This window comes from Mizuhopecten yessoensis, unplaced genomic scaffold, assembly GCF_002113885.1.
Source record: "Mizuhopecten yessoensis strain PY_sf001 unplaced genomic scaffold, ASM211388v2 scaffold11105, whole genome shotgun sequence".
NCBI classification, from domain to species: Eukaryota; Metazoa; Mollusca; class Bivalvia; order Pectinida; family Pectinidae; genus Mizuhopecten; species Mizuhopecten yessoensis.
In genome coordinates, this window is record NW_018408882.1 from 693,130 (window position 1) to 717,216 (window position 24,087).

The window sequence follows — 24,087 nt, forward strand, 5'->3', positions numbered from 1 at the left end:
CAGGTCATGACGAATTAGTAGCTTGGACAGGTCATGACGAATTAGTAGCTTGGACAGGTCATGACGAATTAGTAGCTTGGACAGGTCATGACGAAATAGTAGCTTGGACAGGTCATGACAAATGAGTAGCTTGGACAGGTCATGACGAATCAGTAGCTTGGCATTATGGGGTGGAACAGTGGTTGGAATGCCTAATCAGACTTTAAAAGTTAGGGGGTCATATCGGTTTAGTGCATGCATGTTTTCACGCCAACAGAAGGGGTAAATATTAGTCTGCGGCATGTTTCATACATTTATTGAAGCAACGTAGGAATTAAGTATTGTCATATTCAAAGTTTGTCACAGTACGTACCTGTCCCACAATGCAATTTGAATGTAACCGGTATTTATCAAGATGTGAAAAGGATGTCATATTTTTTACCGATTCATACAACAGAACTCAACATCAGACAATGTTGCACCAGCCCATTCGATCATCAACGTATCTCATGAACCCCTGAACATGTTTAGTTTGTAATTACACCATAGTTTGGTTATAATTACATCATTCTACACTTGATAAGCATTTAGAGGTCATCAGTCAATGTTGAAGGGTCAAAGGTCAAGGTCAAATAACACGCTTGACCACTTTTGAAGTGAAAAGCTTGTGAACAGGATATTTCAGGAGCCCTTCAACAAAAGTTTATATTTACACCCTTGGTAGTATGGTAACATGTAGTTCTACACCTTATTCGATTGTGTGGTTGTCAAAATTTGGTCACAGACAAGGCTAAGCAGTGGGAAAGAGGGGTACCGGTGTAAGCTCACCATGTGGGTTTTTTACCTGGGTAAATGTGATTATAAATTAAATGTTTTTACTCTTTATATATATATCAATAAGCACAACTGCTTGATGAACTTGTGTGTTAATTAGCCAGAATATGGTACGACTTTGTGCATTGTTGGTGCGGACCCTTACCTTTCCATTAGCACAAGCATTTTGGTATCACATTTCTATACACATGTTATAGACCAGTACATCTCTACCGCTACAGATGTATTGTGTACACTGCACTAAGTGCCCTAGTGTATTGGCCACTGTTCGTGTGTCCAAGAAGGGTCTTATAGGCTATTGGAGGTGTAGTCTACTTGTGTATTGGCTTCTGTTTTGTAGCTACGTGGATATTGAAACTTGTTGAGATAGAAACAGAGTAACAATTGATACATTACATCATACTTCACTCTAAAGAAGTAGAGGCCATCATCATTGCCTGCACTCTGCTGTTTTGTTTATTTACAATAATAACCCAGTGTTAATCCGATTTGCTGTCATGTGCTAATGGACATAATGTCTGAAGGCATATATAGGAGTATTTAAACACAGACTACTGCTGGTGTAGACGATAAAGTAGCTACCGTATTCACCCTAATAAGCATATGACACTTATAAAAACACAAGGGGAACATAAGAACCCTGTCGTGCTGAAATTAAACTGGCCCTGTGTTTTTACCCTCAGAAACTGGCCATACAGCAGTCGTATTTACTGTTGCCACATTGCATTGTCGATACAAAAGTGTTTCGTGTATCTGCAGGATTTTCCGAGATCTAGACATAATCAGTGAAAAACAATGACAGAAGGCAAAAACTAACGGCGATGAAAGTTTATACAGCCTAGTTAGATGATAATTACCAGGTATATGAGGTTATATATTAAACCGTGACAGAAAAATGGAATCAGAAATGACTAGAAGTAAAAGTTCTGTAATTGAAATATGTCTAATAATGAGACCACCATGCCAGGCTATGTGTATACTATCGAGACCACCAGGCTATGTGTCCTGCTCCAATAATGAGACCATCAATCTTTGTGTCTAGTAATGAGACAAGACTATGTGTCTAATAATGATACCACCAGGCTATGTGTCCTGTTCCAATAATGAGACCACCAGGCTATGTGTCCTGCTCCAATAATGAGACCATCAGGCTATGTGTCTAGTAATGAGACCAGACTATGTGTATAATAACGAGACCATCAGACTGTGTGTATAATAATGAGACCATCAGTCTATGTGTATAATAATGGGACCATCAGTCTATGTGTATAAAAATCAGACCACCAGGCTATGTGCGCGTGTCTAATAATGAGACCATCAGGCTATGAGTCTAATAATGAGACCACCAGGCGATGTGTCTGATAACAAGACCAGGCTATGTGTCCAGTAAATATAATGAGACAATCAGGCTTTGTGTCTAATGATGGGACCACCAGGCTATGTGTCTAATAATTATACCACCAGGCTATGTGTCCTGCTCCAATAATTAGACCATCAGGCTATGTGTCTAATAATAAGACCACCAGGCGATGTGTCTGATAACAAGATCAGGCTATGTGTCAAGTAAATATAATGAGACAATCAGGCTTTGTGTCTAATGATGGGACCACCAGGCTATGTGTCGAATAATGAGACCATCAGTCTATGTGGATAATAATGAGACCATCAGGCTTTATGTCTAATAATGATACCATCAGACTATGTGTCTAATAATGAGACCATCACGCTATGTGTCTAATAATGAGACCACCAGGCGCTGTGTCTGATAACAAGATCAGGCTATGTGTCCAGTAAATATAATGAGACCATCAGTCTATGTGTATAAAAATCAGACCACCAGGCTATGTGCGCGTGTCTAATAATGATACCATCAGTCTATGTGTCTAATAATGAGACCATCAAGCGATGTGTCCTGCTCCAATAATGAGACCGTCAGTCTATGTGTCTAATGATGAGATCAGACTATGTGTCTAATGATGAGACCACCAGGCTATGTGTCTATTAATGAGAGCAGGCTATGTGTCCAGTAAATATAATGAGACCATCTGGCTTTGTGTCTAATGATGAGACCACCAGGCTATGTGTCTAATAATTATACCACCAGGCTATGTGTCCTGCTCCAATAAGGAGACCATCAGGCTATGTGTCTAGTAATGAGACCAGACTATGTATATAATAACGAGACCATCAGACTGTGTGTATAATAATGAGCCCATCAGTCTATGTGTATAATAATGGGACCATCAGTCTATGTGTATAAAAATGAGACCACCAGGCTATGTGTCTATTAATGAGAGCAGGCTATGTGTCCAGTAAATATAATGAGACCATCTGGCTTTGTGTCTAATGATGAGACCACCAGGCTATGTGTCTAATAATGAGAGCAGGCTATGTGTCCAGTAAATATAATGAAACCATCAGTCTATGTGTCTAATAATGAGACCATCAGTCTATGTGTCTAATAATGAGACCATCAGGCTATGTGTCTAATAATGAGACCACCAGGCGATGTGTCTGATAACAAGATCAGGCTATGTGTCCAGTAAATATAATGAGACAATCAGGCTTTGTGTCTAATGATGGGACCACCAGGCTATGTGTCTAATAATTATACCACCAGGCTATGTGTCCTGCTCCAATAATGAGACCATCAGGCTAGGTGTCCAATAATGTGACCATCAGGCTATGTGTCCTGCTCCAATAATAAGACCATCAGACTATGTGTCTAATTATGAGACCATCAGACTATGTGTATAATAATGAGACCATCAGGCTATGTGTCTAATAATGAGACCATCAGACTATGTGTCTAATAATGAGACCATCAGACTATGTGTATAATAATGATACCATCAGACTATGTGTATAATAATGAGACCATCAGGCTTTATGTCTAATAATGAGGCCATCAGGCTATGTGTCTAATAATGAGACCATCAGGCTTTATGTCTAATAATGATACCATCAGACTATGTGTCTAATAATGAGACCATCAGGCTATGTGTCCTGCTCCAATAATGAGACCATCAGACTGTGTGTCTAATAATGATACCATCAGACTATGTGTCTAATAATGATACCATTAGACTATGTGTCTAATGATGAGACCACCAGGCTATGTGCGCGTGTCTAATAATGAGACCATCAGGCTATGTGTCTGATAATGAGATCAGGCTATGTGTCCAGTAAATATAAAGAAACCATCAGGCTTTGTGTCTAATGATGAGACCACCAGGCTATGTGTCTAATAATGAGAGCAGGCTATGTGTCCAGTAAATATAATGAGACCATCAATGCTATGTGTCTAAAAATGAGACCACCAGGCTATGTGTCTACATGGTGATGTAACACCATTGTTTCTTAAAATGTAAAGATATATATATACGTATGCTGCACTTATACCTGTACTGTTAGTGTACTACTCTACAGCCTTTGTCCATTCTTATTGAAAATGGATGAATCACATGTACCTGTTGTTTATCAGTCAGAATTCAACTTAAAAAATAACTGTGAATGAAAAGATAATCCACCAGGCCAAAGCAACATAGTACTAGTCCAACCTAAAAAAAAATAAAAAAATAATGTCACTGATGCATAAATTTTTAAATATAGGTTTCAAAAATGGGGCTAACATAAGCTGGACAAGTTTTTGTAGATGAACATATATCAGAAGGATGTTGAAAAAGCAATGCTTAAATGAATTTTGTTAATTTGGCATTTATACAATATTGATAGTTTCAAAATAAGTTTACTGGATGGTTAATGTTGAAACTGTTTATTTTTAAAGCAATGTTTAAGATGAATTCATGACCTGACTACGTATAATTACAGCTATTTTGAACCTGGTGATGATGGGTTGATGGGTCGATCACAGATCGTCCAGAATGTAACATGTATAGATCTCTATAAGCAGTGAAACCATCACAGAAATGTGATGTAACGTGTATGTATGTGTTTGTCCTATCTTGGGAACAGAGATAAAAACAGGTGATTGCGGGCCATAAAATCATATAGGGGCAGACAACATCTTGTCTACGTAGGAAGTGGAAATGAAAAAATGCTCAGTGGTGGTACCTCCAGGAGAAACACGAAATCTGTAACAGATCAGAAAAAGTCAGGGAATTAAAGGAAATTGGTTTAGCAATAGGCATTTTATTACCTCTGGATATCATTGACAATGTTGAGCATTCCAGGGTGTTTTTCAGACAGACAGAAAATATTGATTTTATCGTCAATGTGCTAGAGGCAAATGCATTAGGCACACACCCATGTATCATTTAATTTCATGTTCAGTTTTTTGTGATATATATCTAAATAACACACATACCCCTCTAGGTGAAAAAATTGTAGACGAGGACCTAGCTAGATGACAATTTTGCTTTAAGGTGATGACTTGTTAAATGTGGCAAATGGGATTGTAATTTGTCTGAAATGTGGTACTTTCCATTGCTGAATTCAATTTCTCCTAATTTGATTTTTTTTTTATCCCAGATTTTGCCATGGCTGTAGCAATGTCCAGATAATAATCTACACTTTATACTGAAAGCTTTGTCCCATGAAAGACTGATGAACAATGAATTTTGTTCTTTCTTGTCTCAGATTTGAAAACATTTATTCATAAAAAGTTGCGTCGTAATTTCTAAAAATAGTGTATTGATATTATAGAAATGATGTATAAATACATTCTGAAGTACAGTTATTTGCAATTGGAGCATGGTGTTTTTCATCACGCTGTTTCATGTTTAGATCCTGCTGTTGGCAAAAATGAACTCCAGTGATCAATATCATAAATGTAAATGTACCGTGTAAACTGGGATAATTCCAATTCTAGACGGGGATAAATTTTAAGAGGCCAGAGGGTTCTTTTATTGCAATGGCCATCTATAAATTTTCATAGGAAACAGTTCTGTCCTTCTTATCCTTAAAGAGAAAAAACATGTCATCAAGGTTTTATCCATGTGTATCAATGGCGAACTTTCCTCTGTATTTCTTGTACATCACTATTTTGCTTTTATGGTGAAAAATTATGCGAGATAGAGCTTTTTTTAGTTCATTTACCCCTGAAGACATTTGAACTTTTCCAATTCAAATGTTGGAATAGTTCATTATGAAATTTCAGGGGTGACTGAATGAGTTAAGGATCCCTGTTCCACTCCACTGAATTTTCCTGTTTACCTCCCCTTAACTTCAGATTGGATAAATTGTAGCACAGTTATCGGGCCAGGACACTTCCGGTAGCTCATGATCAATCAGACAGAGCGAAAGTATAATTATCTCAAGTCCTGGGTTCAAATCCCGGTCTTACCCGCTGAATTTTAAATTCAGAACATTGTTGTGTATAATATTTTGTTTATTTCGTCTTTATTATTTTTCATAAAAGTCCTGCAAGGCATGGTTTTCTTTTCATAAATAATTTATCAAAGCTATAATCATGCTGTAAAATACAGGTTACAATACTTAGGTACAGTTTTTGGCAGTGGTATGGGTTCATGTATGCTCACATTACACAACTGGTAGGCATGTGACTCAATTCTAATAGAGCATGCATGTACAATCATACGAACAGGTTCTCAAACAAGCTGTTCCATGATTATTTTCTGATGTGATGGGAGTTCAAGATTCTTATCGTGTGCAACTTTTAACACACTTAGTGTTGATGTATAAAAAAAAAATCAAATGGCCGTCAATACCTTGATAGATACTATTAAAATACGACAGCTGTCAAAATATTGTACGCTATTTAGGGAATAGTTTTCTAGTTTTGTCAAGCTATATTCATGAGGTGATGATTATAATAACTCCAGTTGAGCACCTGGAAGCTACATGTAGATGGCAATAATTTGATAGGTATTTAGACACAGTATTATGTTATGGAGATACAATGTAAATATATAGGGCTGTTTGATGACAAATGTACTAACTTATATTAATTACCACTGTTTCTTATCAAGCTGATACTTTTAACAGGCTATAACTAAACCCTTTTTTTTTGCACATTTCATACGATACTGTTCTTATGATTTTCAGCAGTAAAAAAATCATAACAGGATTCCTCAGTTTTGTAATGGTGGGTTTTGGCGTCGCAGATATCAAAAGAAAGTATCCCCATTTTTATCTGAGCAGCAAGGGAGATAGCTGTTCGACTAGTAGATGTGGAATTTAGTTTTGATGCGCACTAAATTCTTTGACATACTTCTACCCTGTGGTGTTTTCCTCCCTATCTTAGCCTAGCCTAGCCACAGAAAGATCGCATTACAAGACATGGTTCCAACTTTTATCAATAGGGCAAGTGGCTTCATAGGGGCCAGTGGTAGGGGGAGTATTCTATTTAAATCCATTTCCGCCCCTTGTGGTAATCTTGGTATTCACGTGTATTAGCTTCATATGATGTAAAAACGATGCCACGCAAACAAGTGTTGGTATGGGCAGATTGATTTACCGATTTCGGGGGCAGCAAAATGAGTTTTTCAGGATTATGTATGTGCTTGTCGACTTTTGAAGTTGTACATGTCCGCGGAAGACTAGATAGTGCTTTGCACTATAGGGGGCTATATATATGCTAGCCTTTGTACATGTGTGTATATAGGTGGTATATAGTGCCCAGTGATAGAGTCTTGCTGATATAAGGGGTACAACAACAAAACAGACCCCCTATATTGGTATGGTCATCAGACTGCTGTGTACTACAATATAATCGCTACAGGTGGTTAGGCCAATACAAAATCAATATGTTTCAGCTACCCCCACCGACCCTAGTTTTATTGATTACCTCCGACCAACAAATTGATGGATGAACAAACACAATTAATTAACCTTTTCTACTTTATAGGCAGGTATCAAAAACAAATTTAAATCCCAGAAATTTGTCATTGAACAGGTGTTGAGTAAGTTTATTACTAATTATTTGCAGAAATTCTAACTAAGACTTCCTGTAAGTAATCCTGTATTTATATGGCTTCATAATCAGACCACAAAGAGACCTAGCTTCCTGGTTGAATTCATTGTAAACAAATGTAGTGCACTTTTTAATGAGTTGCAATTGTTTGATATTAAATGGTTTTTCATTTCTTTCTTTTGGATGAAGTGAAACTAGATGTAGATCTTTTTCCTGTTAAATATTGAGATATTAAGCGTGTGTAGGTTTTTTAGCCCACTGTCATCAGATGGTGGGCTTATCGAAATGCCTGTCATCCTTGGTCTGTAATTTGTAATTGTCTTGGACCATTATAGAAGTTAAAAAGCTTAAAGGGACCTTGATGTTAAAATTCCAGAAGAGGCATCCCAGGAAAGTTAAGTGGTATTCATTGTAAGAAGACCTACATTCTTTATACATGTACATATATATATTAAGACTCTCCAGGCTTATATCATTCACCCCTGAAATTTCATAATGAACAATTCCAACCCTTGAATTGGAAGGGTTCAAATGTATCTTCAGGGGTGAATGAGTTAAGGGCTGCTGCCTGAAGATGGAATACCATGACACACACTGGTGCCTCTTTCTGTTATAAGGACACTTGAGGTTTAGCATGCATTTATACTCTATACCATCATAAAGAAATACAGGCATGCTTTAATGGCAAATTCTTTTTGTTTTCAAGTGTTTTTATACAAGGGCAGGCGATGTTTAATGTTTGTGGAGGATAATAAAAAAAATGTTTGTACACATGAATACAGAATTCATTTGTCAATGACATTTTACTGTTTGGGGATGTTCATGTATATAAGCGTATATATGTGGAATGTAGGCTTAATACAGGAATAAATTAGGACTGGGAATGTAACTTACAATTTAGAGAGATCACCCAACTGATTTAAAACATGGTTTATCATGCATGATGGCATGTAAATAAAGTAAACTGGAACATTTTTCAATCAGAACTAATAATATGCTGTATCAGGTCAAAGCAATTATATTTAATTAACTCAGTTTAGTTTCTCGGGAAAAATCAGGAATTTAAAAGAAATATTTCTGTATGAGATCATCTTATAGCGGTTCAACTAAACACTACAGTATCATCACAATTCAAATCGGACAACAGCTTTCGGGTTTATCGACTTGTGAAAGGTGGTCAGTATTAACCACTACAGTAGCTTAACGTAAGGACGTTTCAATAGTGCTTTCTGGGTGCTTTCAGTATTTTCGAAAACTTCATAGAGATGTAGCTTATTGAATTACATACAAACTGTTATTTGGTAGTTTGTAACTTTTAAAACAATTGTGTCTGTCTTCTGTTTCAGATGTGGCTGTTCTCACCTACCAGTAACTAATGCCAACTTCATCTGACATGGCTGAGGAGCAAACTGTCATCGCCAAGTATGACTACAAAGCGGAGAATGCTCAAGAACTTGACATAAAAAAGAATGAGAAACTGGTTCTACTGGACGACACTCGGGGATGGTGGAAAGTCCAAAACACTCGTAACAAATCTGGCTATGTCCCATCAAATTTTGTCAAGCGATCCAAGACATCCAAGTTTCTCACCAGTTTGCGCAATACGTTGGGTCGAAAAAATAAAGGGGAGGGCAAGGTAACGGTTACAAGTCCCATGGTGAGTCGAAACGGTGATACAGGAAGTGACCAGAACAGCACTAGTAGTGATGTACAAATATGTGATCCTTCCCCAGCCATATCAAAGTTTACATACGCCGCACAACAACCGGACGAATTGTCCCTTACGAAAGGAGAGAGGGTGATGGTTTTAGAAAAATCATCCGATGGCTGGTGGAAGGGTAGGAAAGCCGATAATGTAACGACAGGCTGGTTTCCATCTAATTATGTTGATTTAGAACAGAGTGAAAACGATGGGTCCATGTACACTACGGCTGCCGCTCTGGATTACCCCCAGCCACCGCTGCCAGAACCGGATACACAGGAAACAGTCACCACAATATGTCCGTTTAACAGTACAAACCCGGAGGAACTCAGTTTTGAAAAAGGTGAAAGGTTAGTGATCATAGAAAAGCCTCCAGTTGATCCTGAGTGGTGGAAGGCACGGAATGGGCGTGGGGAGGCAGGTCTTGTGCCACGGAATTACGTACAGACTGTTGAGGACAGTGAAGGAGAGACGGCTACCAACACAAGCTCCTGTACGCCGCAGTCACAATCCACAAGTAGTCTATCCAATGCCTCAAATCTCAGTGTTGTTGGCAATAGAAAACAATTCCGTGTGTCTGGTCCCATGGCCGAAAAAGACTGGTACTACGGTAAAATCACCCGGCAGGAATGCGAGGATGTGTTGAGAAAGTTTGCAGACGAAGGAGATTTTCTTATCCGTGACAGTGAATCTGCTGTAAGTATAACGTACTGTACTGGTGAAAGTGTAGAAGTTACGTCCTGTCTTGTTCTACAGTGGTGAACAAACCTTTTGCACTTCCTTATAAATATGCAATCTGTTTATATCACTACTATTATATATGAGGGTTGTTGATCGGGACAATTTTAGTAAAATATCATATGTTATTATATTTAATTAAAATACAGCATTTCTTTTAAAATGTTTTCAATACTTGGATTGTTCATGAACATAACTTATATATTTACTAGTTAGAAATTGCTCATTTTGAAACAAATGTTGTCTCCTTTTGAAGTGTGGTCACAATCGAATACCAGCCCCAAACAGGTACCAGCTGGTGATATTGAATATATATGCATGTATGATGTCACAAAAGCTGAATGCACAGTCACAAGAAACAAATACCATTCGTTCATGATGCTTGGCAAATTCTATGAGATTTAGGAAGCTTTATACATTGTAATTCAGCGCAGTTGGAAACGTAAACCTAAGTAAATGTTTATATACCCTTTTCTCTTTACAGGCTGGCAACTTTACTGTGGTGTTAAAAGCGAGTGAAAGAAATAAACATTTTCGTGTTCAAGTGAATGACGGCATGTACCAGATTGGCCAACAGAAATTCAGCTCACTGGACGAGTTGATAGAGCATTATAAAAGACACCCAATATTCAAACAGGAAAACGAAAAACTCTACCTTGTTAAAGCGTTTGTGTATCCCTCAGAGTTCTAACAGTACCCTTTAGGGGGGTGGGGCTAATTATTATATCAATTGTGTTGAAACCCTTACTCCCTCGAGATTTATAACAATACTTGATTGGGATGCAAGGGCCATTGGATTAATTGTGTTGAACCTTTCATCCAAACATAAATCATGTGCACAGTTCCAGTCGTCTCATTCTTCATGTGATAGCATCCCTAGGATTTCTATATACATATGTATCTCTCAACTCGAAAGGAATACTTTAAGGTATCCTCAGAGCCGATAACAGTCTTGATTTTTTATTGAAATGGTTATTACTTTCTTAGGATTTCTATACTAAAGTATATACATATGTTCATGTATCTCATGATCAGCTCTAAAAGAGATACTATTGGATTTGTTCAGAGCCGATAACATTCTTGATTTTTATGGAAAAGGTTATGCTAGTCCTTGCTTTCTAGAGAGGCCCGTAGGCAGAGCACTCGAGGCAAATAAGGAAACATCCCTGAACAAATATATGACGATACCTAATTAATTGACTTATATTTGAAGTATATTTTGTTATATAACACAAGAATACATGTACCTATTGGTAACACTTGATGTAATAATTATTATGTTTAAAATAGGGATTTCAAAATAATTATTATGTTAAAAATAGGGACTCGAAATCATACTGTCATGTAGGTATATGGTACTTTTACAGAGGAAGCTTAACCCGTTCACCCCTGAAGTCGCATTTGAACCTTACCATATCAAAGACTGAGCAAGTCCAGTTTAAAATGTAGGGGTGAATGAGTTAACCCACTGTATAGGACGTAGTAAGGATGCTGGGCACACGTAAATGACAAGTGGGTCGCCTTTTGAAAAGTGGGCCGCCTTTCTTCCGACACAGTTTTCTTAAAATAAATAACATACCTCATATATTTGCGTATTTTCCTGTCACAGAGAGACATAAAGGTCAATTTATCCTGCTTCTAAAATTAAATTCCTAATTGAAATAACAGTAGACTGTCCAGATTGGTCACTATACAAGCAAAAAATTGTGGTAGATTTGTTTTGTATACTTATTTACAGACCATTTTGGTGACATAAGTTGTCTATCAAAATTAATCACACGACTTCCTTAAGTATAAAATTCAAAACAGAAAAGGTCCAGAATTTCTTGATAATCATTCATTTTATATATATTTGAAATCTATTGGGGCACCCCTGTATTGCCTATAAGAGCAGGCAGTCTTAGTATATCAAACACAGCACATCCTTCAGTACCATGAGGCTATGTTTAATAAATATCTTTTCCAGGTAAAAATTAAGGCTCTAAGGCTGTAAGTGCATTTAAGTATAAACTTTATTTATTTTACAACAATTATGGAAGTTATATTATACATTAAATGCCCTTGCAAAAGGGAAACATGATTCTTTGTTTCTCCAAGGTTAATCGTGTTTCATCAAAGCCTGAGTGAAACCCCTCATGAAACATGATTAATCGAGGAGAAAACAAAGAATCGTGATTCCCTAAAGCAACGGCAATAAATAATTTACTATACTGGAAAATAACCATATAAAAAATAATAACACAATATTAGTCATATCATGTCTCTGCAAATGACGCGCCATTGTTGTTGTCTGCTACCGTCATTCGGAACTAAAGGTTGTAGTGGCTCTTGCCAATTTTTCTAAAGAGGCTCTGAATAAGAGAAATATGATCAAGGAAACTTAAGTGCATTAGGGAGACATTAGGTTTTATTGCCCTGTCATGTGACCAGTATCATCCAATCAGACACGCAAAAAAGGATAAACATCCCTGTAAATAAAAAAGTAATTGTGAATAAAGTTTCCCATGATTGCTTTATTTATTTTTGAGCAATATTTTAGCATCTGTAAAATCTTTCACATGAAGAATGTTGGGACTGTTTGAATTTCGCATTTGTGCTGTGTTCACACTTTGTATAAGGCTTGTGATTCTATATCTGTGGGTGGAAGTCTTAATGGTGAGTTTAACTAGCAGTTAATTCATTCATCCCCGAAATTTCACAACGAACTATTCCAACTTAAGATTTGGAAGAGTTCAAATGTTTCTTCAGGGGTGAATGAGTTAGCATCCATCTTAGTCATTAACATTTGAGCATGAGTAAATATTATACATGTACCCTGAACAATGTTAAACAAAGTTATATTCTTGTGTCACTAGCGCTGTGTATTTGTAGGTATTTATATATTATACATATTTACAAAAAAAGGTTTCCATTCTCATATTCATCCAGTGACAGTTTCATAAGTTTTTATCTAGATCTGTACATGTACAAGAAAGTATGTAGTTCCAAATGGTTGTTTTAAAATTTCGTTTTTTTTGTCTTTGCAAATTTCTTAACTTCAAATTTGAAGTGAATTCATTCACATTTAAAATCAAATTACATACAAGATAATATCATGTGTTCGTACTATGGATTTGAGAATGGAAACCGTGAAAATGAGTCCATATATATAGAGGACAAAATGATGAGTGTTACATAGGTCATTACTGGTCACCCGTACACATCAGATAGAATACAGCTGAAAATCCTGCCATCATATACTATAAATCACTGATATTTTGGCGAGATTTATTTTTGTGTCAATTCTTGTGGAGAGACAATTGAGAATTCAAATTTGTCGCTAATATTAAGACAAAATTAAACAAGGAACATATATTGGTCGTTGGTCCTTTTTGCGAATTTAAATCCTCGCAAATTGGTCGTTGGATTAATCACGAAAAATAAATATTCACAAAATTTCTGCGATTTATAGTAACACATACCGGTTATGTGGCTTGAGAGAGGCCATGTGCTAGACCCTCTATATGTGTATACAGTAGCATTGTATATCATCACCAACATAGGAAGTCTAGCTACCTCAAGCCTGTCATGAGCTTTGTGTATAGGATACTTAATTAAGCACCTCCTCTCCAAAAGGTTTTCCACAGTTAAGTCAAGAAATCTCGTGATTAATGATCCAACAGTAGTTTAGACATGGCTGATTAAGAATTTTTGCTGCACAAGAATTCAAATTTTTAACAACAATTGTGAAATTATTTGTGAAAGGGAGATAACTCTTTGAACTACTTCCAAATAGTCGGAGCTTTGATGTTGGGGTTCAGGCTTGAATGTAGCTGCATTTAGCACATTGGTTTTACTTTTTGCCAAAGTTACCTAAAAGTTAATATTTAAATGGGAATTCACAAATATGCATCATCTCTTATGAAACCTCTAGCCTTTATTTTTACGATTGGTAGTGGGTGTACTACTGGCTAGTTTATGTCGCTGATAAATATTGTAACTCACTCGAACCCAAATCATCAGTTACAGTGAAAAATGAGATTTTGGGATATAGGTCATTCATTCAAATCAATCGGTTCATGCATGTACACCACAATTTCAATTTCTGCCAATTGAACTGTTAACAGTTGAATTGATCAGCAGGCTGGGCCTGTTCAGTTTTATCCTTTCATTTGCCAGTGTTCAATTTTTAATTAACATTGATACATGTAGTTTACGTTATAGCAATGAGTCAATAGTGAACAATCTTTTGGAAGCAAGTACAGTAACCTTGTTATACTGCCACCATTTGTCCCGAGAAATTTTGGCATTATAAAGAGGTTTGGCGTTAAATTGAAGGAAATGTGTAAAAGAATTCTTAAGAAGAAAAACAAAAGGGACCTCAAAAGATATTGGCGATAAGCGAGGTGGCAAAGGAAACGAGGGGCAATATATCGAGGTTTTACTGTACAGACATTTGTTAGAAGAAATATGAAAAAGCTACTTATATTTATTACACTTCACCATTCACACTGCTGGAGCATTAGTTAAAGGGCATCACTGCATCCGTTATAATCGCGAAGAAGAGTCTCGCTCATATTTTTTTTTCTCTCTATTTTAAAACATTCAAATTTCTGAACGACTACATTTCTATAAAATGCTGGGCAACATGCAATTTTAAGGAATGTTTGTTTTGAAAAGGACTTCAAATATTTCACAATAGTGACTTTGGTAGTAACTCAATCATCCCTGAAGACACATTTGGACTCTTCCATTTCAAAGGTTGGCATAGTTCATTATGAAATTTCAGGGGTGAATGAGTTGATGTACATTGTTGGTACTCTTTACATATACTTTATGTTCCTAATCCACATTATGTTTTTTCTATCCAGTTAAGATTATTGAAAATGATCATGAAAAGACAAAAAAACAACTAGACCAACAAAAATGATAATAATCTATGCTCCTGGTTGTATTATTGAGTTGTACATATGCAAGCAGCTCAGACTTTTTTACTTTTCAAACAATTTAAGAAATTATTTATTAATATTGAAATGATTAAATTCATATATTAAAGGTGAGCCATGTAAACACGTTTTTGTAAATCGTGGGTGTGTACTATGTGCATTAGCATCAATTTTTTGTAGCCCAACAGCTGGAAGAATATCCTCAATTACTTTCAATGTCTTTGTGTAAAATTCCCCTCAAACTGATATACTGTCATCATAATTTGTCATCTAATCATACATTTTTACAAGCACTTCTAAATACGGATAAAAGACATCTATATTCATGCTTTAGAATTCATAGAAATTCAAGTGTCATAATGAAAAAAGCCATTCTAGATCATTGAAAAATCTTTTGTCGCAAATAGTGAAGTTCATCTCGATTTTACGTTTTACATGTACATTGTTTATCAGTTTCTTACTTAAACAACAACATGCAGGTGATCAATACACTTGGTTAAGGATACCCGTACCACTGCCAAAAACAGGGTTGGAAACTGTTTTTTCTGGACTGACTGAAGCTTTGATAAATCATTTCTGAAATGAAAACTGTCAAACCATACCTTGCAGGACTTTCATGAGAAATAACAAAGATGAAATAAATAAAATTTAATCAACAACAGTTCTGAGTGTAAAAATAAAATTATCAAGTTGGCTAGACAGGGATCGGAACCCTGCACTTCAGTTTGTTGTCCTTTCTCTAACTAAATGACCTAGCTGGACAACGGAAGTGTCCTAGCCAAACTGCTATACAGTTACATCCAAACGGAAGTTAAGGGGAGGTCACTGTATGTAGGAAAAATCACAGTGCAGTGGCACAGGGACCCTTAAGCAAGGGCATGGAGATCCTATGTGAATTGCACAATACACAAATACAGATAGCGATGTGGGGATCTACATTATGCCATTCCTCTCATGTGCAATCCTTTCTTTAGGTTGTTCAAAGCCTCATTTTATTTTCACGATTATCAAGCACTTCCTGTATCATGTCCAAATTCACTGAAAATGACCTACAATAATTTAAGTGAAGGAATTTTAATTGACTGCCAAAATGTTATCTATCCCTTTATGGAAATAGAGATATGGTTGTACATGCATGATTTACAAAAATAATCATTTAAAGGAATTAAAAATTTCAAGATCATTTTAAATTTGTATGATGACTAGAATCCTTCAGTGGTGTTTTTTGTTATGCATGCAACATTTGAGGTAAATAGTTCTTGTTTGAGTTGTCTATGAGGTGAAGGAGAAGCTTAACAATGATCCAGTGAAGCTCAAGTTTTCTCAACCTATGCATGTCTTGGGTATAAAAAGTATGTTTTGTACGAAAGTTTCAGAGAGCTGGTTATCTGAGTGCAGTACCTGGAAATTTGATCGGAAAAGAGTTCAGGTTTACTCCTGGTCAGTATTTTTCTTGCCAGTAAACAAATTTATCCCTGTGGTTGTTCATCTGTAATGGCAGTTTTCCTCCAGTCATTTATAGGTTAGATTACAATGGTGTAAACATCTACTATACTGTCTGTTAGTTAGGTACTCTCAACTCAAGGTTTCTTTATTATCCATTTACAGTACGTACATGAACTTAGAATCTGTAATATTTAGTTAGGGCACCAGCTGCATGCTGCATGTCAAATCACATCCTCTAACTCACCAGTTATCTCCCTTAGACTGTTTCCGCACTGAATCAAAGATGGGGTCAAACCAGTGATTTTAGAGTTTTTGTCATTACAATATTTGAAATTCTACCAATACCCTATATGTATTTGTCCTATTATTTAGCTGCATGTATACATGTTTTCTTGGACAAATAAAAAGATTTGCATGAATGATCTGAAGATGGCATTAGTTTGAAAACATAAATGGATCCTACTTGTAGTGCAAAAAATTGAAAGTAGACTTCAAGTTGTCTGATCAGAAAAGGTTTACTGATGGGCCTTCACCAAACTTTTTTGGAGCCTTAAGGACTTTTTTCTTTCTTTTTTTTCTCTGCATTTACCCAACGAACAAGTATGTTGACAGCAGAATATGTTACTAGATTGATCTGTTTAATGCCAATGACTTGGGTCCTATTGCATTTCTTAGTTGTTTGTGATTTCAAAAAGCATCCCCAAAAGTTTTGTTTTGAGTCATGATCAAAATCAATGCATTTTTGTACAAGATTTTAATTCAACAATTAAAATTCAAACAAAAAAACAAGGATTTTGGTATAGTATATGAGTGTCCCCCATTAGCACAAAGTCTCTGTACTGTTTTTTGTTCAGAATAAAACTTTTGATAGTGCCAATTCCATATAATGTAAAACGCAACTAAATCAAATTCATTTGGAGAAGAACAATTGTTCAATTTTATTATGAATACAATGAAAGTGTGTTATGTTTAGATTTAGAGGTGTATGCAACTCATTGGCGTTCAAGCTTACAAGATATTTCTCTATAAATGAATGAAGTCTTGGGCAAGGTGTTTTTTTAGACTGGAGCCTTTGTCTTAAAATCTGTGTGCTTACTGCCAAGGAGTACAAATTCCTACTGAAAGTTGCCGAATATAATTTCACTTCAGATGGTAGGACTAGGTTTATAAATGAATTGTGCAAGATCTTATGTTTGTTTTAATACCTATAACTCGTTCGTTTTTTTCAACTTTAGGATTACTTTGTTAATGCCCAAATCAGTCATAGAAGATAAAACAAGAATAGTGCTCTTATGATCATTTTTTTTAAAAATTATTTGTGATCATGAAAGATGTACTTTTTATTTACAGAAGTGAATAAAAGAAAAGCAATTTTTTCATTTCTTTCTTTTCTTTTCTCTATTTCTTATCTTTTATTTGCTTGCTTGTTTTCATGCTTTTTATTCTTAATTGAAAATAAAAGAAGTTGAGGTTGTTGAAAAAGTATTCTTAATTTAGAAGAAGTCAAGGTTGTTGTGAAAAGAAATACTTATTTGAGACACAAACTTGTGACACTGCATATTAAGTAGTTTCCCCATGTGTGGACCAAAATAGCCAAAAAATTACCTTGTTTGTGAAATTTCTAGGATATATATATTTATATGTATAATTTGAATCCCATATTTAATTCAAAACATGGTTTAGCTCACCTGAATTAGTTATATAATAAATTATTTATTGCAATACTTTGGTTGTAAAATTTTGCAGGTGGCAAACCTTGTTTTAAGGATGTCTGTTACCTTAATCTGACAAAAACACCTTCTATTCTAAAGAGTTCCACTATGAAAAAACATTTAAATTTGTTTTATTAATAATTGTTAGATTATATAATTGATGACAATTTGAAGGATATATTAATTTAAAACACTCGGGTGATTCAGATTTATTAGAAATGTCTTCAAGGGAGATAACTCAAACATTAAAATTCTAATATTGTAGGACAACATATATTCTTAATTGTACATTTACACCTGTATCATTTTTATACGCTATGCCAAGTTTCATTTTTTCTAGAATGGTTGTTGCGACCCAGACTTGTAATATTAGGAAAACATGATTGTATGCAAAGATTGTGATTTTTTAATCCAGGCCCCAGAATCATGATTGACTTAAGTCCAAATTTGAATGTACATGTAGTTTATATTTCATTTTCATATCAAGTAATGTAAAATAAAATGATGTTGACATTAAGTTGTGCTTTGACTATTTCACACAATTTTTATTTTTATTTTTGACATTTGAAATTTGGACTAGTCTAAAACTACTTTATCATCCTGGGGCCAGTTTTCAAATGTTGTGAATATGTTATTTAAATAAGTGCTGGCATTTGAACACTATTTATGGTGAAACATCTGCTGAACAAAAGGTTGTGGAGGTCACTTTACCAGTTACTGATGATGGAGAACTGGAATGCCATGTATTGGATAATATACCAGGTATTCTACAAATCATTTTAAAGACATGTTTTATTGGCAATTTTTTATTTACATTGTGCATTAAAATTTTCAGCATTGAAAAGTCAAAATTTTGAATTTGTCACTTAAATAGCAATGGAGATCAAAGTGTTCTAATGTATCAGACAGTGGGCATTTTACTATTTGTTACTTTCCATGTGTATATTGACAGGATCTGTTTTTACCCATGCATCCTTAATAGAGTCTTGTCGCACGATATAAGTAAGGATTCAGATTACATTTTCCCAATCACTTCCTTACTAGTACTACTGGACAGCAAAGTGACTAGGACATTCATTGGTGTTAAAGCAAGTTTCAAGATTTTTTTTTTAATTGAAAATATAATATTACATTTCTTTAAGCTACCTTTCCTTTGATCTTGTAAGATAAGGCATATTTGGCTGGAAACCTTAGGTGGTGGGGATTCAGAATATTACCATTTAGAAGGCTGACCCCAGGGCAGGGGCAAGAACAAGAGTTTATAACTTAGAAAGGGTTGAGACCCCACACTATAAAGAGATAAATACACAAATGCTACGTGCCCCGCCCCCGCCCCCGCCCCCGGAGACTAATTAGTCACTAGGTCATGACTTTAAAATGGTTGAGATCCCCACTCAGTAAACAAATATACAATATAATGACATGGCACCAGTCATGAGATTATAATTTACTCTGGGGTCTAGCCACACCCCTAGGGACTTGCTAGTTTCTGTGTCGAAAATTGGAAACACATGAAATCCCCACCCTATAACCTTATTATACATTTGCTGTGCATGAAAGATCTAATTAAAATATGCTAACAGGATTGGTCTCCGGGTCTGCTCCTCCCCATAGAGACTTAGTTCTTGGATCCTAACATGGTAATGGTTCAGATTCCTACACTACATCCATACATGTATATATACAGTTTCTGAATATGAAAAGACGACAACACAACTACCAGGATGCATGGACCCAAATGTCTGACCCCAAGAGTCCCTCTGCCATAACTTGGAAACGATTGAGATCCCCACCCTATTACCATAAATACAATTTCTGGGCATTGAAAGTCTTATACAGATGTGCTCCCAGGATTACCCCACCCCTGATGACCTGTCTCTGGGTCATGTAATATGGTAATGGTTGTAACCCACCACTCCTTAATCAGATATACAATCGCAGGTCATGAAAATAGGAATACTGTCACTTGCAGGTTATGAAGATATTAACACTGTCATGCTACCTGAGATCTGAGTCGCAATACTAATTTTGATGAGAAATCCAGGTGAGCGATACAGGCCCTCTGGACTTCTTGTTAATCTGTTGCTGAAACAATCAACCTTTCTGTACAGTTGCATAATTTGAAACAAAACTATTTTCTATTTGATTGTAATAAGCAAAAGATATAAATAGAGTTATATACAGAGTTTAGAGCGGTAAATGGGATTTTGTCACAACTTGTAGCAAGTTTTTTATTGACTTGAGTAGTTTCATTCAAAATTGCAGATCCACAATTTTTATCCAACCAAGCTATATCATAGCTAGATTGTTTTTGGATTTTTTTATTAATGAAAATATACTTCTTGCTCCTAATACTTGCAGTACTGGTCTTCACAAATAAATTTACTGTTATTTTTATGTGATTTAGTCAAAGATTTTTTTGTTAAATTAGCCTGGAGTACTAGTCCTCGCTAGTTTTCTGGCCAGATCACTACCTAGCAACGATTTGCAATTAAAACTATGCCACTAAAACAATGTACAACGGTTTGATATGTTTGGTGTATCATTTCCATGTGAAAACACGTTACTTAGTAAAGGTTTCTTGACATTTGTGAACATTCACTCCGTATTACCATGTACCAACTCCGTTTGAGTAAGGGATGTTGGATATTGGACATGGAAAGTTTAAGTGAGGGAGTTGTAAGTGGTGGGGTATTATCGGTATGTCATCTAGTCAAATCATGTAGCGACCATTTCTAGAGCAACCAGTACCATAATACGTTAACAAAATTATCCTTTATTGGAAAGTTCTGTGATCTTTTGTTTTCCCAAAGTGTCGGGCACTTGTTAAGTTGAATATGGTAATTAACTTGTTTGCTGTCGATAATGCAGTAATTATAAGCAACAATAGACATTATTTATTTCACAACAATGACAAAACAAGTTTTTTCAACTTATATCAATCACTCTTGTTGGTCTAGATAGAAGCGTGGAGGGGGATTTTAATGCTTTTTCACATCCAACTGTAGAGTCAAACCCTGGCTGTCTTGGTAAAGTCAAGTGTGCTATCCAATTACCTTGTTCGCTATGGATGAGACAGTAAATAGTTGTTTGCTAAAGATAGTACGGTAATTAACTTATTTGCTATGGATAATTTTTATTTTGAATTCAAGGACTGTGGGTGAATTTTATTTCCAACCAATGTTGGTCATTGTGCATGTGGATCTTCTGGATTATAAAAAAAAGAATTGGCGTGCATACATGTGTGCTGAGTGTGAGAGCTGCCAAGGTTATTCTGTGAAGGTATTGCATCAAGGCACATACATGTTTGTGTAGAAAGTTTGTTCGGGCTCATTTCAAAATAAAGAGGATGGAAGCAGTTTGGTAGTGGATCAAGAAGAGCAAGGAAACAATATCATTGGTGAAACTTGAGTAGGATTTTTTTTTTTTTTTTTTTTTAAGTGACATTTTATAAAATATTTTTTACTTTTAACCATATTAATGTACTACGGTAGTGATAATTATCAAGGAAAGTGTCAGAAAAGGATTCAATTGACCAGAATGTTGACATTTTTTTCCATGGGATATATATCTAAGCACATGTTATCACACACAAAGTCAACAAGACTAACTAACTGAATGTAGAAATATTAAGCAATTCATGTATGATTTTAAGTTGCAGTATAAAACGGTAAGGTTCGCTAACTCGGTTGATCTAGCTTATCTTGTGCACTCGAGTTTGTTAGCTTGATGATAAGTTGTGATATATTCAGTGGAAATACATTTCATCATTCTAGATGTTCGAAGCTTTCTGTAGTTTTCTCTATAACAATCACAACATGGATACCTGTATTTAGTTATTGCTGCATGTCCTTTATTTTGAAAAATAATGAGCCCACAAAAATAAATGGCAAAGGTACACTAACGTGTGCCCAGAAGAAATACATAGAGATTGCTTGATGGTGAAGTGTCTTTTTTTTCAGCATCATGAATCTAAATATTATCATATTGACATTTGACAGATGTGAAGTATGTAAACCATGTAGGATAATGAAGTTTTAACATGAAGAACCCAAACATTATCATATAGAAATGTAGCTTGGCAGAGGTGAAGCTGTAATGTAAATTTCATTGGCTTATACATCTCTGCTCTTAAATTATTACAAGTACTTGTTGTATAAATGATATGCAGTTGTGTTCTTACTCAATTGTGCCTAATAAATGGCTTGTACATTTATCATGAGATTGTGTTTTTCTCCTTTATATGAAAGTTATAAGTGATAAGAGGCCCATGGGGTCTGCATAGCTCACCTGTCTGTTATTATCTACGCTGTATGAACTAATTCCTGTTCACACATTTGACCCTGGTGACCTTGCCTTTGCCTCAATAAGCTACAAGTTACTGTTTCAAATAGAGATTTGAGATTTGTTATATAATCATATATTTTTTTATCATGTTAGCTGAAGCTCAATGCAATCTAATAACAAATGTTTTACTGTTAATGGAAAACAGATTTGGTCTGGAGCATTCTTGGGTCAAGGGGACTCAATTTTGTATGAACGGTGGGTGTAACCCTCTTGGAGTAGAGAGGCGGGGCCTAATATGGGAATTAAAGGTTAATCTTTAGAATCCTTCTGAAGGAAGAAAGGGATTTCATCTAAATTTAGTTTGGAGAATTCTTGGGGCTATGGGACTAATTTTGTATAAACCATGATCGTGGTCCTTCTGGGGTCAAATAGGTGTTAAACATGTAGGTTTCTTCTTCAATAGGAAAGAAAGTTTTATCTGAATTCAGTCTTGAGTATCCTTTGGTCAAGGGAACTACATTTTGTATAAATGGAGAGTGTAGCCCCCACCTAGGAGCAGATGACCATTGGTGGGGCCCAAAAGAGGAACCAAAGATTAAACACCATCTTTCTTCTGTGTTGATGAAGGAATTCTTGTGCCAAGGGGACTCAATATGGTGTAAATGGAGGGTGTGACCCCCATGGAAACGATCAAGATACCCATCCTATATTTAGAGACTTGTAAACCCTTTCTCAACCTCATTGTATTAATGCAGTCGTGGTACCAGAATTTGTCCTGAAGTCTGTTCCCGACCTAGGGATTGGATCCGCTAGCGAAATAACTGTAAGGCCTGTGATAATGTGACACAAATTCATCCATGCTATCAAGATTGGCCCATCCACTGATCAGTCCCCATCCCAGGGGACTTGCTAAATGGGATGCATTATGTGATTTGATGACAGAATTCTTTTGAAAAGTTCTAAAATGAATATGTTACAATCGTGAAATTGGCCATAAAATTAGTTTGTTGGTACCTTGTGTGTTAAGGACTTGGTCTCCATATTTGTAATGTATGTGCCTCCTTGCTATAATGCACATCTGATGCCGACAAGGAGAGGGCTTTTATAGGCTTTGCCTGTTGCCTAATTCTTTTTGTATGCAAGACCTATACAATGAAGTATTCTGAAATAAAAAAACTCTGATGCCGATATTAGAATGCTACCTTACTGAAATAACATGCCATAGGCACCCTGCAGTCTTTCAAGAGGTGAAGAATCTGTGAAATAAGTTAGGTTTTGGTTGGTTTCATTAGCTCACCTGGCCAGAAGGGCCAAGTGAGCTTATGTCGTGGTGCGGCGTCCGGCATCAATATTTTACTTTAAACAACTTCTCAATAACCAAAAGGCCTAGGATGATGATATTTGGCCAGTAGCATGCTGGGATGAAGGGCTACAAAGTTTGTTCAAATGAATGACCTTGACCCACTTTCAAGGTCACAGGTGTCAAATATGTTTTAAACCTTTAAACAACTTCTTCTGAATAACCAAGAGGCCTAGGATAATGCCAGTAACATGCTGGGATGAAGGACT

At 35.9% G+C, this 24,087-nt stretch overlaps 1 protein-coding gene across 1 annotated transcript in view; it reads left to right on the forward strand.

The window, feature by feature from the left end:
* Nucleotides 1–15,652, forward strand: part of LOC110465906 (cytoplasmic protein NCK2-like) — a 23,828-nt gene extending 8,176 nt beyond the window's left edge. Inside the window, exons 2-3 of the mRNA XM_021522060.1 lie at nucleotides 9,055–10,106; nucleotides 10,633–15,652. Coding sequence (XP_021377735.1) covers nucleotides 9,084–10,106; nucleotides 10,633–10,839 — 1,230 coding nt within the window. The 5' untranslated portion in view covers nucleotides 9,055–9,083 and the 3' untranslated portion in view covers nucleotides 10,840–15,652. The remainder of the gene's footprint in view (nucleotides 1–9,054; nucleotides 10,107–10,632) is intronic.
* The last annotated feature ends 8,435 nt before the right edge of the window (nucleotides 15,653–24,087 follow it).